Below are 19,204 nucleotides of genomic sequence, written 5' to 3'. Positions count from 1 at the left end.
ACTTCCTCCCCCTTTTAAAATACAATGTTTTGAATATAGGAATTAAATTTGTTTTAAATGAAAAAAAGAACAAATTCTGTCAATTATCTAAAGTTGGGAAAATTTTACATATTAAATCATTTCATAATTTTTGCCTAATGAAGCAAAAATAAAATTGTGGAAAAAATCTCATTCACACAACAGTCAGATCTACATAAGGCGGATGGGTTTGGCCAAGGATTGTCTTGTAAATGCTATTTACTAACACTTACCGGTAAGATTTGATAATTGTTTATACTGCTACAACAATAAATACATTATTGCTTCTGTGTATTTACAGATTGTATAAGAAACCGCATTCAACTCCATTTGTCCTATACATATAAAATATGAAATTGATGGGTTGGAACAATAATATGAAAAAAAACAAGTAAAATGTTTTTTACAAGAAGGAACAGTTTTCTATTTTACACTTTCCACACACTTTCCAACAGACATTCTCAGAAGGTAGACAAGGTATTTGAGGTGGTGAAAATAAATATTTGAGAAATCTTTACAAAAGAATATTTCTTTATTATATCATATATTTGCATTGGTTATAGTTACTTTAACCATATATGTTGTGTATATATTTCGTTATAAATATAAAAAAGTTGGACGGATTTTTAATTAAAAAAATTTGGACGGAATGTTTCAATATAAGGCACTAATTATCAATGTATAAATATTTTGATTACGAACTATTCGAGAATACATATGGACAACAATTTGCTCATTTGAGATACATAAGTGTGTAGATGTAAAATAATCTACCTTTGTGCTTATGTTGCAAAATGCACTGCGTACATTGTTTTGTAGAAATTATGATATATAAACGTGAAAGCACACATTTTTTGTATGAGTGCTGCTTTAACAAGTCATACCTTCTTTATACTTAACCTAAGGTATTTGTTTTTATAAGTGTCAATTTTTGAACTATTTTGGAATTATTTTAGTAATATTGTTTAAAAAATAGTAATTCTTTTTAAATACCTAAAGTATAGATGGAATAATTTGCTTCTCAAAATCCTAACAGAAAAGCACATACCATAATGAAAAGCGGTATGGAAACCATTAATTGCGCTGCACCAGCATAACAATCAGTGATACGTCGGGCACGCATAAAGTTGCTGCCCAAGTAGATATCGTAGCGACGTTGATTAGGTGGTATAACACGTAGTTGGCGTGTGGCGTCTTGGAAGATTAGATCGTAAAAGCCCATCGGGGAAGAGAACATACTGAAGCTAAACGTATCGGTATTTTTGCGACCGTACAGTTGTTGGGCGTAGGTTAATAAATTAATATATGCATTAATTTGGGTGTCATTGTAGTTGACACCACCACGCGTTACAATCGCGTTTGCCTTAACCTTACCCAAATTACATTTTTTATAATCATGCAACTCAGCGCGAGTACCTGCAATAATTTATGTGTTTAATTAGAGTTAAAACAAATTTCTTTGTTGTAGCTTACCATCGGTACAAAGTAATTCAAAATCATCGTTGAGTGTGTTTCGCGCCCACCACTCTTTACGTTTGCCACCCGTACTTTCCATAACAGTGGTATGCTTCATAAACGCTACATGTCCGCCGCCCTCCACTAAACAACGGAATGCACCCGTATGACCATAGTAATCTTCAGATGCATCACGTCTACAATAACGATAGCTAGTGCCATGACAGAGATCACACATGCTGTCGTAGGGTACCCCAGTGTTATATTCATTACTGATAGCGCCAGGTATACACGACTTCGTGAAGTATTCAGCAGCAGCACGTATTGAATCGCAACCGTATGGGCGTATCCAACCGTTCGATATGAGGAAGGCCATTGGATAGGTCCAGCCAGCAGCGGTGTTAATGCCTGTGTGACATGTGTACTTGCCCTTTAGATATGTCAGTTCAGTGTCCGGATCTTCTTCCTTTGCGACGGCTACAACATAATACTCCGGTTCGCCCAAATTGTAAACTTCAGACATAAAAGGAATCAAGTCATAATTCAAACCACCAGTATATACATCACCAGCATCAAATACGGCGATATCAGCTTTTCCGGATTGGATCCATTGCATGCAATTAATGTGCGAATGCTCCTTTTTGCATATCAATTCAGGTTTTAATATTTGCGCTTTTAAAGCAATCTAAGGAAATAAAGATGTACGTTAATCAAGTAAAATTTTAATAAAATCAAAAGAAACCTACCTTCATTTTAATACATTTCTCCAGCTCTGGATCGGATGTTACGCACAGTGTCATACTAGGTACTGGACAATCACGTATGCCGTAAATGTAAGTGGTTGTGTCTTGCAAATGTTTGCTAAATGATTGATCATCTTCTGGAATTAATATTAGCGATCGTGCAGAATCCTGTAATTTGAGCATTGACAATAAATAAAAAAATTTAAATTTGAAAATGTATTTATAGGTTTAAAGTCATTAAATTATTTTAAAAACGTTCACAGTACTCACCTGAAACATAAGGTTTGCTTTGCCATGACGACGTGACTCGAATATTCGGAATTTCTCATATAGAATGGTTTCGTTCGTACCTTCCGGATAATTGCGATCCGTTGTGAAACTTGAATCCAAACGATCATTGCGAAAACCGCTATTACCCCCATCATAATTATCATAAGGGTTTCGGTTGTATGTATTCGATGTGTCGTATGGATTATTTGAATTATACGGATTATTGCTATTTACTCCGTAAGTGTTACCGTATTGATCTTTATTATTTCCATTATAATTGAAATTATTTCCTGCTTCCCCATTTAAACGTTTATTTTGCTCATTCGCTTCTTCACGCAGAGCATCTGAGTAAAGTTCAATTATACGTCTTAAAAATTGCTGGAATTTCTTTCGTTCGAATGAATTTCGTGCAGAGGAAGTGACGACTGCATCGGAGGGGATAACGCCCCAGTTGCATTGGCGGTATTCGCTGACAGGCACCCTTCGACCATCACGACAAAGCAGTTCAAAGCGATCAGGTGATAAACTACCTTTATTTTGGAAGAAGGAATCGATTTAAAAAAATTTAAGAATTTATATTGTAGCCAGCTTACTGAATTCGTTAGTTTGCAGCATTTCCGTGACTGTTGAGTCTCGCAGAAAAGCCACTTCACCAGCCTCGAGGAGACAACGGAATGCACCATCGTAGCCAAAGTAAGGATCTTTCGCAGAACATCTACCACCAGGTATTTTACCTGTGCACAGCGTACATAGTCTGTGGACAAAAAATATTTAAAATTATACAAACGTGTGAAGGGAAATTTTTTTTAACATTTACTTATCAGAATTATCTCCAATCGGATTGTATTTGTTGATCAATGAGTACACGGCGCAAGAATTATTAAAATAATTGGCAGCGGTTTTGACTTGATTGTTACAGTCAACTACTTCCATGCCACCCTCACGTTGCAACTGCATATAAGAAAGTATATTAGCGAAATATCAAAAAAAAAATGGTAATTATAATTACCGTATATATAGGCACAATCCAGCCGGCCATGCTACCAACCCACGGGAAGCAGGCACGTTTGTTTCGCAAATCTCTTAAACTGTAAACATCTTGCAAAGTGTCCTTTTTGACAACAGCGACAGCGTGATAATTTGCAAGTCCTCCGGCAAACTTCTCTTGCATTATAGGTACTAAAGAATTATATCTGCCAGCTGTAAAAACATCACCCGCATCAAGTGTTGTTACGTGTGCTTTCTCATGATCAATATGATGTATGCATTCATCCGCACTATAACCCAAAAAACATGTGAGATTCAAATAAGCATCATCAAATAAAGCTCGATCCCGTTCAATAGCAACGGTGAGGTTTTGACATTTATATTGTTCTTCAAGTGATTTGGTGCACCAAATTATGTTTTTAACTTGTCGCTCATATTCATAGTGATGTTGTGCATCTGTGAATGAAAGTAAATCAAATGTGACTTTCGGACAATTTTAATACAAATAATATAAATTACTATGAACTTAAATGTTATATTAATATCACTACTTTTAATAATAAAACATTATTAAGTTAAGCAACGCCCCATCAATTGTTGCTTTCTGAATGCGTCATGTTTTCTTCCTCATCAAAACTAAGCAACTTTCGCATCGCATGTTCTTTTGATCTTACCTATATCCCTTCCTTGTAATAGGTATATAAATATGCTTAGTAAACATATTCGCAACATTTTGAGGTAGGTTTTAGTACTCTGCAATAAAAATTAAAAGATAAAATTTTTGTTTACAGCAATTAATGAAATGACACACCCAACAAAATGTTTAGAATGGCGGCAGTGCCAAAGCAAATAGCAAAGTGAAATAATGACAGCGAACGTCAACTCAAGAAAAATTTAGTGCATGTTTAGGTACAGCTTCAAAAGGTCATCTGTATGGACTTTATTAAACTATTTAGTTTGCTATAAGCTGTATACAAATTTTCATCATTTACATATACTATATTTAAATTCGTGCAAATACTAGTTATTCTTTTTTATTTAATTATGTAATTAGTACCGTTACTTGGTTGTCTACCATTTATTTTACTACAATTTTAATTTAATTATGGCAACCCTAATAATTGGTATCAGCTGATGGCCGGTTATCAGTTCGCCCAATTGGATACGTGGATTTTCTTTAAATAATCAAGTATTGGAATCCAACATCCATTGTTTTTAACAATTTCATCTGGTTTTAACATTTTACATCTTGTTACCTCAGTATTGTGCCATCAAATCATTCCTTGTGTAAAATGTCTACAGCAAATTTACAAAGAGATGAGCTCTTATTGCTTTTTGATGTGGATGGTACACTAACCCATCCACGCAGCAATATTCAACCAGAATTCGAAGCATTCCTGTACTCAAAAGTGAAGCCACGGGCAAATATTGCAACTGTTGGCGGTTCAGATTTGGAAAAAATGTTTGAACAATTGAATGGTAAAAAAATACTTGAGGAATTTGATTTTCTCTTCCCTGAAAATGGCTTAGTGCAAATTGATCATGGGAAAGAAGCTGGAAAACAAAACATAATACAACACCTTGGCGAACCCACTTTGAAACGGTTTATTAATTTTGTACTACGTTATTTGTCTGAACTGGATTTGCCAATTAAGCGTGGTACTTTCATAGAATTCAGAAATGGTATGATGAATGTATGTCCAATGGGTAGACAATGTACGCGTTCGGAGCGAAACATGTTCGTCGAATACGAGAAAAAACATCCTGTGCGTGAAGAAATGATTAAAATACTTCAAAAAGAATTCGTAGATGTTGATCTACAATACAGTATTGGTGGCCAAATCAGTTTTGACGTGTTTCCAAAAGGTTGGGATAAAACATATTCTCTGCGATATATTGAGGCCAATTACAAATTTAAAGAAATACACTTTTTCGGTGATAAGACTGAACCCGGCGGCAACGATTACGAAATTTTTATTGACCCACGCGTGATATCGCATAAAGTCGCCACGCCTGATGACACGCGCCGTATACTTACAGAATTGCTGCAACTTTCCAATCCTTAAATTGCATTTTATGTCTTTCCTTGCTTGCTCTTTTAACATTTAATAAGAATCGTTAATAATAAATATATAGCCAAGTATTTTTCTAAAAGACTTACAAAGACGAAAATCTATGTAATATCTGAGTTTATTAATTATTGTAATTAACAATTAATCAGTTTCCATTCCCGCGTCATCGTCATCACTGTTACTATCACTTTCAGAGCTATCATCCTCATTCTCATCCGAATCGCTACTTTCACTGTCAACCCATTCATGTGCGTTCATATCGTTGGGAATGATAGATTTCCATTCATCCAATTTATGCAAATCCAAAGCATAGAAATCGTTGAATGTGTATTGTTTGTTATCTTCCTCGTAAAGCCCACCATATACGTATAGCACACCTTTCGATACGCATAAACCAGAGTTCATGCGGGGTGAAGGCACATTCTTCGGTCGTCTATTTGGGAACAAACTGGGTACTTTCGGTAAAGACGCGTTGCTACTTATACTGGGTCCTGCCACTGTAACGGTAAATACGCCATCTGTACTTGTTGTCTCAGCAGAGTTTGTAGCCACTTCCATTTCGACATCCTGCGCCGTTGCTTCTTGGTTTTTCTTGTTAATGTTCTTTTCCTTTTTAGCTATTTCCAATAATCGCCAGGTTTGCGTAGCTAAATCCAATGACAAAAGCTCCTCTCCGAACTGTCCTTTTATATCTTCCTCATCTTCATCAATGTCCATGACACCACCAAAACAATACGACTTACCATTAGGAGCAGTCGTACAACTAACACTACTCCGTGGCAGGGGCCTATAACCACCAGGTTTTACTGTGACCCATTTAAATTTATCAGGATTGGCCTCTGCAATAAAAATTTTTTAAGTGTTTGAAAAATGAGACCATAACTGTATTTACCAAAAGTTGACAAGAAAAAACTTACTATCAGGCACAAGTGAAAACATATCTGTATGTACTACACCACGGTCTGCATCTTTCTTAATTGCTGCCTTTGAATAACCACCCCATATAAGCACTTTGCCATCGGGACAAGCAGCCATACAGCAACCGGAACGCGGTGCCGGTACAAGGGCACCACTTACGTCGACTTTCAACCAAACATATGATTCCAACGAAAAGATGTGTACGTCGTTAAAGTATCGGTAAGACTGATTATTATCGTGGAAGCCTCCAAAAATAAATAGACGTTTTTTGTTTGCAACCATTCTATGTCCGCTACGGGCGCTCGGTCCATTTGGTGCATTCACTTTTTCCCATGTACGCGTTTTCATACGCATCACCCAAAGATCTTTATAATGATAAAATTGCAGCTGCGACGGACTGGCATGCTCTCCACCGAACATCTTTAAAAAATGGAAGTTTTTTTAGAATGCGTAAAGGAGAATACTTAAAAAAATACCCATAATTGGCCGCCATCCGTCGCTACAGCGATCATTTGATGACCGCTACGTGGTGCTGGTCCTGCTGGTGATTGCACTTGCTTCCATTCATTTTTCGCAATATTATAGAAAAACAAATCATTGTAAACACAAACCCGTTGACCATTATAAAATTCTCCTCCAAAAAGTATGAGCTCATCTTTTTCGGGATGAGCGACCAAAGTGAAATTCGAACGTGGCGTTGGTGGTGGACAAATCTCTTCCGTCACGGTTTTACGCCGTGTTTCCTCAGCCTCTAATTTAGCTACCACCTCTGCTATATCAGTCTAAAAATTGTTATTGTGAGATGATGTATCTATTACAATTGTTTACTATTTATAATAACATACCTCACCAAGCTTCTCCAACATACGCTTTTGTTTGGCTGCCAATTTCTTATCCGTTTTCATAGCCGTCTTTTCAGCACCTTTACCTTTCTTCTTATTCTTATCCTTCTTACCCATGATTAATAAAATAAATTAAAATGTTTAATGTAATTTAGTTAAAGTCTATTGCAAAATTTTATAAATAAAACACCGGTTGCACGTGTATGTTGCAGTGTTGCTTTTTAACGCATTCTTTAAATAACACCGCAGGTATGCACAGAGCCATAGAAAAATTAGGAAATAAATTTATTTGCTGTGGATTTGCTTTACTTTTTGGAAACTACTTTATTGTAAAATATTTTGAATTTAATTACTGGTTTTCATCGTTATTTTATTAAAAGAATGAGTTTGTAAAGTTTTTGTAAAAAAATTTTAGTTGCAAAATTAAAAAAAAAAATAAAAGATCAATATCAATGTGTCACGTCTTTTGAAACTCTTCATGGTTATGAAAAATAAAAATTATTTTATTATGATCTTTTATTTATTTTATACCAAAAAGTATTTTTGTTTTAACGTTTTCTTTATTACACTGACCCCAAAACTTTTTTGTTTGTACCAGAGAACGTAAATAAAAAGTGATATACGTTCTCTGAAATGCCTTTGAGTGGATTTAGCAAAGTCACAAGCCAATATCAAATTGTCCACAGATGTCGCTGTTTATTTATGCTTGTCCAACAGCAATCAACCTATCAAAAACTAATTTAAAATTTACATACAGACGTTACTAAGAGTCTGAACTGATAAAATAGTTGGTAAAAATTGAACAAGTCTGTTTTTACTTTTGTAACTTATTTTCTCCTCCTCCTCAGGTATAAAAAGTGTTACAAGCTATAAATTAGCTACGATTGATTGGTATGAGGACTGCCAGAGGTCCACGTCTCAACACACTCAAGTGAAATTCCAACATTTAAAAACTGTTTATAAAAATATTTATTTATGTTATACAGATTTTGTATTTTTCATGGCTTTAAATAGCAATACATTTAAGTAGTATACAAGCATATAATTTAATCATATTACACATATACACAGAGCATAAGTAATAATAGGCTTTATAGTTCCGCTTATTTCCAATATCACCTACATACATATTTACATAGATTTCAATATTGTGGAACTTGCAAACTTCCACTGCTCGCCGAAGTCCGACCATTTCTCGACCAACTCGAATCGAAACCATAAGCACAATCCGAGTCCGAATCCACTAGTGTATCTGATGGAACGCGACCAAGCGGTGCACGTTTTTGATTTGGCGTTGTTGGCATACTGCTGTAGCCAGCTATTAGATTCGTACTGGAATTCGATGATGAAATGGAATCACGTGGTGAATCTGTTACAAGCGACGATGGCACCGATGAGCGCATTGCCGGTGTTGTCATGGTTTTTTGCCTCTTTTTTACAAGCGTATCGATGGTTTTTGGAGGTGGCATCATTTCTCTGTCATCTTGTTCATCTTCAACATGATGTTGTATATTGTCAGCTGAACCCCATGATTTATGTAATTTCTCAAATTTCCTCTGTAAACTATTCATGTTGACCGGAACGCTAGCCCGTGAGCCTATATTATGCTTTTTGTTATTACTTTTATTACTAGATTTGCTGCTAATCGTATCAGTGCCTAAGGGTTTGGTCTTCATCGTCATCGGATTCCGTGTCATACCAGCGGCAGGATGATGACGATGACTTTGCAGACGGTGTTGGTGAGACCGCTGGTGATGGCGACTTGCTGCTCCCGCTTGGGAGAGTGTGTGCCCATTTCCCACTCCCAAGAAGTTGCTGAATGCTTCGGTTGTCTTCTTCACTCGGACATTCAAAGAACCAATCCGAAGGAATCCGGAATCTTTTTCCGCTGTTAATAAATACAAGCAGAGGTTAGTTATAGGGAAACAAAAAAATTTGATATTAAATAGAAAATTAAATAAGTAGATTTTAGTTGAGATGTTGTCCGCCTAAATATTTGAGCTCACCTGTAGTTTTTTTCTTTGCCTTGATTTCTGTAAGGATTCGAAGAAAAATGCGATATTTTAGTTGAATTTATACAATTTGAAAAAAAAAAACACAAAAGATCTACATTTCCAAGTGAAGAATATGCGAATGAAAATGCAAATGTCGAGTCTTAATACATACATACATACTTATGACGGAGTGCTCCAGAAAAAGATGTTTAATGCAAAGTAAAGTGAATTAAAAGTGCAAAGTAAAGTGAAGTAAAGAAATAAAAGTAAAAACTGCGTGCAAAAGTTACAAGAAAAAAAGAATAAAAAAGACTTACCGTCAGAGAAATACTACAAAATAGGTTTTCCGAACGCAAAGCGAGTACCAGATAATAGAGTGTCTACAATATCTACTGCATAAATTAAAGCAACGCGCTACTAAAACTAAATAAATTTAAATAGATACATATGTATGTACAAAATATTATGTAATTTAAGAAAATAAATACAAAAACAAATTTTAGTGTCTAAAACTAAGTAACTAAGAATTTGTGCAAAATATATTTTATTAAAACAAATGCCACAAACATGGAACACGTAGCAAAGAATGAAAATTTAAGTGTCAAAATAAAAAACGCATCACAAAACGTCAAAAGATCAAACAAACGAAAAATATTTGACAAATTAAGGAATGCAATTGTTGGAGCTTCGTTAGTCAGCGCTTGCATCAATCGCTTGCTCAAATAAATCTTGAACTCTTTTACGCCGACTAGGCTTGGTTGCGCTAGGTTCAACTTGCCTCCAGGAGTTAAAGGTGCCGCCAGCGACGCTGCCACCTTCGATCACATGTTGACGCATCGCTTGAATTTCTATATAAGATTGAGGCGACGACAATACAATATATTTGTAATATTAGAAATGGTTCAGAAACAATTTAGTTGTTGTTGTTTAATGGGTAAATGGTTTGCGCAGGCCGTTATGGATAGATGAACGCCATTTTCCTGAACACAAATGAGCACATATAGGATGCAAATGTTTTTGTTTTTTTATTTACTAAAGGCAAATCGGCAATGTGGGCGTTACGTTTTTTAAAAACAAATGTGATGCTTTAAACGTTGTTTTTGTTTTCTTGGGTACATAGAAATGATAGTTAGTTGTTTACTTGCGGCATTATACAGACACCATGCGATTTGCGCGTTTAATAGTATGCCGTCGATCTCAGCATTATCCGCTTTGAGTGCGTGCATGAGGAATGAAAAATAAATTTATTATATTATATTTGAAAGTACACGCAAGTTTATGTGCCTGTGTTTGTGTGAAGTAAGTGATGATCATGTTTTATAAATAATGCATTCAAATATTTGTTTTGTGCTGTGAAGCTAATTTATTAAAAATACAAATTAAAATATATAAAATAAAAAAAAATAAAAAAAATTAAGTTTAATAAAAAACTAAATTTAATTTTTTAAGGCTACTGTGATTGTATGAAATCCTTTATACGTTTGCTAACCCTAAAATATGACTTATTTCAGAACCTGCTTTGGTATGAGATTTTTTTTTAATAAAGCAACATTTTTAATATTAATAAAAATATAATAATAATAAATAAAAATTATGATTTTTTACACATATTCAGAAGTATTCCAACAGACCTTTTTAAGTGTTCTTTTACAAAAAAATAAAATAAAAAATTAAAAAAATATAAAAAAATAAAAAAAATTAAAAAAAAATAAAAAAAACAATTGAATTAACATTTAAAACAATACGGGTCTAAAAAAAAACCATAACCGGATTAAAAATTCAGAATAAATTTTACTTTAAAAATTTTATTTACTTTCAAAAGTACTGAATTTTCTAACTGAGAATAATTGCAAATTTTGTAAGAAATGTAAAAAAAAAAATATTAATTATATAGACGCATATAGGATTTTTTTATATAAAAAAAATAATATAATGCTAAAAAGTAAAAAAATTAAATTACTAAAAAGGCCGTCAAAGCTTTGTTTACTACATAAGTAAAGTGTATTATTATTGTTATTGTATGTATATAGAGATATATTATTTAGTAACAATGTTTAGTTATGTAGGTGTAAGTAATAAAATTGCAATTAAAAATCATGCGAGCAAGAAAAAAATAAATTAAAATAAAAATAAGAATAAATACATAAGCGGTTACAATCCTCCGAAAAAAAATTTGGGTTAGAATAAAATGTTAGGTTAGTTAAGTGAAATAAAATTGCTTGCATAAAATTAAAATAATAAAATTAAAAATGTCCACAAATCGGTTGAAAATAAAATTTAGCTAAAAAAAATGAAAATAATAGTGATTGTTTAAGAGCAACTAAAATATTTGTAAATGCCACAATAGTCATAAGCCGGGTGTACGAGTAATGTAGTGGTTTTACTCCGCAAGCAGCTGATTAGTTACAGGCTTGTTGGTAGTTTGGGTGCCAGCGACGGCAGCACGCAAAGTTTTACGAAAGAAACTCTCCTTACGCCGTGGCGTGGTGCCTTTTTTTGTAGCTTTTTGATTTTTTTCCGTAGATTGTGGTGTTGCACCGCCGCTACCACTGCCACTGCCGCCACTATTGCCACTTTTACCACTTCCACCACTAGTTATCGAAGCGCCACCCTCAGCGCTCGGACGACGCTCTGGAGTACCAGGCGATTTAATGTTATTATTGTTATTGCTTTTATTTAGCTGAAGACTGAGCGGTGAAGTGGGTGGCGACAGCATTTCACATGGCTCTAAAAGATCTTGTTCCGGTGAGAAAAGAGATGCGGCCAACGCTTTTTTCGGACGACGACGTGAAGTGGGCGCTGTGCCGGTCATAAGCGATTGGGCACGCGAGACAGTGGCAGCCTTACTGTTCGGCGATATTGTCGCGTAGGCTTTCGGTATATATTTTTTGTTGCGTACACTGCTGCCGCTGGCACCTTTCAAAAGCGTGCGCGCCCAGTTGTTGTTATTGTTGTTGGGTTCAATTTCATGCACATAGTAATCATTGTAGTACTCACTGCTGAAGGTTGACGGTGAGACGCTGGTGCTTTGTTTGCTGTAATCCAACGGTTTGTTGCCGCTCCAGTCCGTTAGATCCCGATTGGCCTCTGTAATGAAATTTTTTCGACAAAACAAACAAAGTTGTTATCGCTTTAATTGTATGTATGTTTGTTAATCGAGTTCGAAATTGTTTGGGGGGAGAGCGGTCTTTATCGCTTTAGCGCTTATCACTTCGACTACTTGGGTAAATGGTTAAACGTTTGAAAGTGCCGCCCAAAAGTCTAAATTATCTAATAAATTCGTTAAACTGTCAATAACCGAATTTTAATGCCATTGTTGCTTCCATCGCCTCACATACGAACTTCCGCCTAATATCACTTAAAACACTCGTGTGTTTCTACTACATTCTGTCGTATCTATAACTGATATGATTGAATGATCACCGAAAATCACAGTCGATTACTGAGCAAATATTGAACTTATAATTGGGCAATTAAAAGAATTTCCAGCAACGCGACAATAAGGGCAGAAGTGTGGCAGGGCGGTCAGATAACTGACAAATATTAATAAAGACGATAAAAGCAGAATGCCGACATGAGGCCACCGTTTGTTTGCGAGTAATAACCAATCATGGATATCGGTTTAAGTATGTGACCTTAGACGTACGTTTGAACGGTATCTCGTATTACTTCAAATACATAACGATTTTAGTAATTCGTTGTTGAATGTAAAATTTGTGACATTCTTGAAATTAATTATAATGTATTATGTCTACGAGTGCTCGCTCTTAATCTTCTCTGTTTCTTTAATTATTCTTTTTTATATGAAGTATAGGTTGTTATTATATCGATGGTTTGGAGAGCTGAAGGTTTAAAGTAAGAGATGTTCGATCCGATGTACAGATCAGACCTGATTTTATGTAATCCTTCTCAGACTCAAAAAAAAAAAGCCTCATAGCACCAATCCGATATTGAATTGTTGCAGTAACATTACAACAAATGCATTACTCCATGGAGATTATGTCAAAGAATATTATACCATATTTTCTTAAAAAAAAAACTTTATTTCAACAGTTTACAGCGGAATCACTGGGAACTGTAAAGTCGATGAGTTTGCTAGAAACTTTACTCCAATTTTATGAGCAACGAGTTGGTATTCCGCGGTTTTCATTCGCTATCCCTGACCACTTGCTCTTGCTCTCACTGAACTCTGTCCAATGGGTACATGCGATAAGATTACAAAACTTGTCGGAAGCAATTTGCTGAAGCTGTGTGGAGAAGGCGAAGTGGAATCATCTAGATACTTTCGTCCCAACTGTTCAGTTTTTGACACACTTGCCAGAGGTTGAAACATTGTGGTAGTTACACTTTCAGGGACCTGGCCAAAGGGGCCATGGGATTTATATTAGTGGCCTTAACAAATTTTTGGTAAGCCTATTACACTTCGTCGATTTATAAAAGCCTCATGATCTTAAAAATAATACGTCAACACATTTTTTTTAAATAACTTAGAACCATTCTTAGGTTGGATGGTACAAAGATGCACAATGTAGGTACTTAACCGACAATATGATTAAAACTGTGCGACCGATTCGAAGCTGGAAGCATAAATAATAACTTATGATGAAATATAGATGATAAATAGTAATCCCAAATTTAAAAAATAATAACAGGTCATTTGAAAAGTGACCGGCCTGACAGAGATGGCGCTACTAGATTTTTAGTTAGCTAACCTTCGATGTGAATTAAATCGTTTTGAGTGAAGCAATTTTTGATAAAAAGAAATTTCGCGGAAAATATTACTTTTTGAAGGGGAAAATACGGTTTAAACAAAAGCTTTGCAGGATGACGAGTTTCCGGACAATGCCCTATGAAAATCAGTCATCAAGGATTGGTATGCTAAGTTCAGACGTGGTGAAATGAGCACAAAAGACGATGAACCCACTGGATACCCAAATGTGGGTATGAGAAAGCTCTGTTCAAAGTGGGTGCCGCGCGAGCTCACTTTAACCCAAAAATAACGACGAGTTGATGATTTGGAGCAGTATTTGAAGATGTTCAAGCGTAATAATCCAACATTTTTGGCCTACGTGATAATGGATGAAACATGATTCCATCATTTCACTCCGAAGTTCAATAGACAGTCATTCGATTAACACGTTGCATCCGCTCCAAAGCATGTAAAAACACAAAGGTCGGCTGGAAAGTTTATGGCCTCCGTATTTTGGGATTCGCATGGAATAATTCTTATTGGTTATCTTTAAGAAGGAAGGACCCGCAACAACGACTATTACATGGCGTTATTGGACCGTTTGAAGCACGAAATAGCCGTAAAACAGTCGCATTTGAAGAAAAAGTAAGTGCAAGGCATTGTACAGTGTCAGAAGTCAGCGAAAACGATGGCAAAAATCTCTGAATTGGACTTCGAATTCACCATATTCTCGAGATCTGGTCCACAGCGACTATTTCCTGTTCTCAGATCTCAAAAGAATGCTCGCTGGTAAGAAATTTTCGTCGAATGAAGGGTGTTCGCCGAAAATTAAGTCTATTTTGAAGCAAAGGACAAATCGTATTACAAAAATAGTTTCGAAAAGTTGGAGGTTCGATATAATCAGTGTATCACCCTTGAAGGAAACTATATTGAATTAAAAAACGAATTTTGCAAAAAAACGAATTTTGCAAAAAAAAAATAAATTTTGGTGTTTTCAATTGACCTGTTAAGGCATGTAGCTTAATTCGACTTAATCTATTTTGAGTTATGAGACAAATACGTTGTAAATGTATACTGTTATACATAATAATAATATACTATAAATGTTAGTCAAGCTTTTAATTAAGAAACTGTGATAAACTTACTGTAAACATTGACGAGTAACTCAAAAACATCAGCCCTTCCGAACTGCATTGAAATGTGTAAAGGAGTATAACCCTAAAGGGGATGAATGAAAAAAGTGAAAATAAAAAGCACAATTAAAAACCACAAGCTATTTTAAATAATGAAAGGCTTAAAATTACAACTACTGAAACAACCAAAAACACGTGTACACACACATACATATGTATGTATGCATGTAAATACACCAAATTAAAATCCTAACAAATTTCAAGTCAACCGAAATAAATTTTTGAAAAGCGATACAAATTGGCAACATATACATACATACATACATAGATAGAAATAAACATAACGCTTATGCATAGGTGTATAGATATATGTATATATGTAAGTTTGTTTGCTTTTGCGACATGTCTTCGAAAAGAAATTGTCAATCAAGTTTGCTGCATTTTAAAATCTCGCCGAAATTGACATTGTCTCGACCGCTGTTGTGTAACATTTCATTTCATTTCGATTCATTTCATTTGTTGTAGCAATTCGAAATCTGTTACACGACTTGCGTTCTTTTCAATCACACAGCGAATACGAAATTTTACAAGTGGCACACATACAAACATGACAATTGAGACTAGGTTGCGTATCGAAAAGAGTATGATACGTTTTTTCTCCTGCGCCTCCTGGGAGGTGGTAGGCATACGCATAGAAAAGGGTTGTGGTAACATCCTGCCGTTTCGTGTGGATATGAGCGAACAGCTTGTGTCACATTTGGCGTTGAAACAAAGAGGAAAGTGACTGGCAGGCGCAACATTCCAATTGAACAAACTCTGCCAATTTCGCGCATTTTAAAATTGTACAAATAACTCAATGTATTTCGTATTAATAAAATGTGACTTCATTCTGCATGAATTCGTGTTCATGCGTCAGTGTAAGACATATTGGCTTCAATATGAACGCGACTACCTTTGTTCCCGATAATTTTGAAGAAATATGGTAATGCAGGAAAATCATATTGAAAGTGCGATTGTGTATATTAACATATATTCTACAATAATTATACTAGTCTACAGTGGTTTTGTTGCCCTGGATATAAGCCCTTTTATGGATATACTACTATGAGCAAAAAATAGTAGTGAGACTTTGTTCATAATTTTAAAATTCTGAATTTATTCTTCAAAATCTATGTCGTCCCGCTCAAAGTTATCCTCCTTGCCCCCAATACACTTGTGTCAACGTTTTTTCAACCCTTCGAAACAGTTGTTAAAATCAATTTCGGGAATAGCTTTCGCTGAGCGTAGCGATTCACGACTAATGCCTTCTATTGACTCAAAACGCTTTCTCAGGGCGGTCGTCTGAGTTTGCTGAATAGCCACAAGCCCCACGGAGCTAAATCAGGCGAATACGGTGTTTGCAGCACGTTAATGGTAGAATATTTGCGATGGTGCATTATCGTGGTATCAAAATCAAGAGTTGTCGGCCCATAACTCTGGCCTTTTTTAGGAATAGTTTCGCGCAAACGACGCATAACACTGAAATAGTATTCCTTGTTGACAGTTTAGCCGCTCGAAAAGAGTTAGCAGTGCACCACACCTCGATAATCGAAGAAAACTGTCAACATTACCTTGATTTTTGACCTGTTTTTTCGGCTTCGGCTCACCTTTGCCACGATATTCGGCCGATTAATCGTCTGTGTCCGTGCCATAAGCATAGATCCAAGTCTCGTCGCCAGTAATAATACCTTTCATGACATCCTGGTAGTCGAAAGACATTGTTTCACAGACTTTAACGCGACGCTGTTTTTCGAAAAAATAGAGTGATTTTGGAACCAATCGTGTTTTCACTTTTCTTAGGCCCAAATGATCTTTTAAAATGGTTTTCACTGATCCTTCCGATATTCCAACGATTTCAGTAAGATCTCTGACTGTTAAACGTCGATTCTCAAGCACCAATTCCTTTATTTTATTGACTTGTTGATCATCAGTTGATGCTGGTGGCCGTCCTGAGCGTGTTTCATCGTCAACGCATTCCTGATCCTCTTGAATAATTTGAACCAATCAAAAAAACTTACTCGCGACAAACAATTATCACCGAAGGCCTTTACCAACATTATGAACGTTTCGGCACCAGAAATTTGTTGCCGCACACAAAATTTAATGAACTCCTTTGTTGAATATTTTCATTCATCGTAAAAATCGCCATATACACTTTATGTACTTCAGAAAGTCAGGCGTATACCAAATACTAATAATTATTTTGATGTGACATTTGGTATAGATTGCACTGATAGTCATGCCAACATACGAAAAAAATATTTCGAGGAATGGTATTTCGAGTGAAATTTAAAAGTTTTACTACTTTTTGCTCACAGTAGTATTTGTTACATTTTAATGAAAGCCTTTTCATGTGTCCTTTCTTTTATAATTTTCCAGTCGACAATCTTTAAGGACCAGCAGTAATCTGCCATGATGTGACGATTCCATCAACATTGATAACTTCCATTCATAATTTTTAGACACTATTGGAAGGACTCTCCTGTCTCCTCACAATAATTTTCTAAATTATCCGGAAATCTATACACATATTAGCGGAGATCGACCAATTTTTCCATATTAGCTCACAGAATCTGCCACCAAATTTTTCACAATTTCTTCATAATTTGGTATTTTATGGTTAACCAGGGAATTTTCAACTATCACCTCAAAACTCTTTCAGAACAGTCATAACTTAAATAACTAACTTTAACTATCATTAACTGCTATCTCAAATATTCCAGCTTACAACTTTTCCATATTAAGCTTCGGAAATTTTCTATAAATGTAATTACAACAATTACAGTATAAAATATTGTTATTAATTATTTAATAAATATTTGAAATTATTTTGTTTTTACTTACGCCATTCTGTAAATGATGATCAGGTGATCAGGATATTTGCATAAATTTGAAATAGAAAATAATATTTCCGTTATTAGTTTGAAATTTAAATAAGTTTTAAATAACTAGTATGGTAGAGTACAAATAAGCAGTTAAGTTAACACAAACCGATCTCGCATCCACGTCCGCTTTGTGTGTGCCCGCTATTAATTTAACCACGTCCTGGTTACCATGCTTGGCAGCCCAATGTAGTGCGGTCTAAAACAATAAAAAAAAAGTAAAAAATTAAAATTATTTATATTCTGTGGAAATCAATTTTGTTATCTAGGGCTCTATTTTGTAAATCGATTTGAAAAAAATTTACTGGAATTTGGTGAATCGCTTTTCGCTTTTTCAATCAAATTTTCAAATAAAATATTCGCTAGCTTTGGAACTGTAAAAAGCAGAAAACGAAAAATGTAAGTATTTCTTCTGGCATAGCGGGGTACAACTTTCGCATAATTATAAGATAGTAGTATTTTTGGACCGATTGGATGAACCCACAGTACAGACCAATCAATGTGGCTTTAATTTATGGACAATATCTTAAGGGGTTAGGGGTAGTCAAAATTTTCAAAAAATTAATTTTTTTTTTTGCATTTTCGTTAAGTGTAATATCTTAAAAATATTCTCTGAAAATTTCACGTTGATCAGATAATTAGTTTTTGAGTTATTCGACAAATAACAAAGAGAGCTCGGGCACTTCAAAGCGCTAGTGTGAAACTTTAAACGCGTTTTTCTCAAAACTATGTTTTTTGAACTGATGACAACTGTAACTCGAAAACCGCTCAAGATTTTAATGAAATGTATACAGCTTTTAGAATACATAATAAACTTGGGCCTGGCTGAACATTTTTTTTTTTTTAATTTCGAATTTTTAAGAACAATGAACTGTTGATTTTTTCCCAAAAATTTCCTGAGGCCGCCATTTTGATAATTTTTGAAACAAAAAAAAAAGAAAAAACCTTTGATCAGGCCCGAGTTTATCTATTTATAAAACTAATTTTTGTTGTCCGATTAATTTTAGATGAATCTCCAAGGACTTATGGTCACCGCAAGTACCCTTTTTTGGAACTGGGTCAACACAAAAAACTATAACTTTGGAAATTTTTTTTTTTTTTGAAATTTTCGTGGCTTCAAGTCAACACATTCTATAATAATGCCATATTACTACTTTTGTA

General features: G+C 34.9%; 4 protein-coding genes across 5 annotated transcripts; 1 reads left to right on the top strand and 3 right to left on the bottom strand.

The window, feature by feature from the left end:
* Positions 1–529: 529 nt before the first annotated feature.
* LOC126763625 (melanotransferrin) lies at positions 530–4,341 on the bottom strand. 2 transcript variants are annotated; one of them, XM_050481314.1, is made up of 9 exons: positions 4,285–4,341; positions 4,148–4,226; positions 3,496–3,929; positions 3,304–3,437; positions 3,080–3,240; positions 2,487–3,016; positions 2,220–2,384; positions 1,492–2,158; positions 530–1,434 (listed from the first exon to the last, which is right to left on the bottom strand). In XM_050481314.1, the coding sequence occupies exons 2-9, from the start codon at positions 4,203–4,205 to the stop codon at positions 1,040–1,042; spliced, it is 2,544 nt and encodes an 847-aa protein (XP_050337271.1). In that variant the 5' UTR covers positions 4,206–4,226; positions 4,285–4,341; the 3' UTR covers positions 530–1,039. The 2 variants fall into 2 exon arrangements, with proteins under 2 accessions (XP_050337271.1, XP_050337270.1); XM_050481313.1 differs by lacking the exon at positions 4,285–4,341 and having other exon boundaries at positions 4,148–4,276.
* Positions 4,342–4,602: 261 nt separating this feature from the next.
* LOC126763628 (phosphomannomutase) lies at positions 4,603–5,654 on the top strand. The gene has a single exon (XM_050481318.1). It carries the CDS (start codon positions 4,766–4,768, stop codon positions 5,537–5,539), a length of 774 nt encoding a protein of 257 aa, XP_050337275.1. The 5' UTR covers positions 4,603–4,765; the 3' UTR covers positions 5,540–5,654.
* On the bottom strand, positions 5,615–7,527 carry LOC126763627 (kelch domain-containing protein 4). Its single transcript, XM_050481317.1, has 4 exons — positions 7,309–7,527; positions 6,940–7,245; positions 6,463–6,883; positions 5,615–6,384 (listed from the first exon to the last, which is right to left on the bottom strand). Exons 1-4 carry the CDS (start codon positions 7,420–7,422, stop codon positions 5,687–5,689), a joined length of 1,539 nt encoding a protein of 512 aa, XP_050337274.1. The 5' UTR covers positions 7,423–7,527; the 3' UTR covers positions 5,615–5,686.
* A 723-nt stretch (positions 7,528–8,250) lies between these two features.
* On the bottom strand, positions 8,251–18,243 carry LOC126761241 (uncharacterized). Its single transcript, XM_050477238.1, has 5 exons — positions 18,147–18,243; positions 15,135–15,207; positions 12,297–12,386; positions 9,312–9,338; positions 8,251–9,193 (listed from the first exon to the last, which is right to left on the bottom strand). Exons 2-5 carry the CDS (start codon positions 15,181–15,183, stop codon positions 8,448–8,450), a joined length of 912 nt encoding a protein of 303 aa, XP_050333195.1. The 5' UTR covers positions 15,184–15,207; positions 18,147–18,243; the 3' UTR covers positions 8,251–8,447.
* Positions 18,244–19,204: the final 961 nt, after the last annotated feature.

The sequence above is a fragment of the Bactrocera neohumeralis genome, chromosome 6 (genome assembly GCF_024586455.1).
Source record: "Bactrocera neohumeralis isolate Rockhampton chromosome 6, APGP_CSIRO_Bneo_wtdbg2-racon-allhic-juicebox.fasta_v2, whole genome shotgun sequence".
In the NCBI taxonomy this organism is placed as follows: domain Eukaryota; kingdom Metazoa; phylum Arthropoda; class Insecta; order Diptera; family Tephritidae; genus Bactrocera; species Bactrocera neohumeralis.
This window is presented reverse-complemented; position numbering and strand designations above follow the sequence as displayed.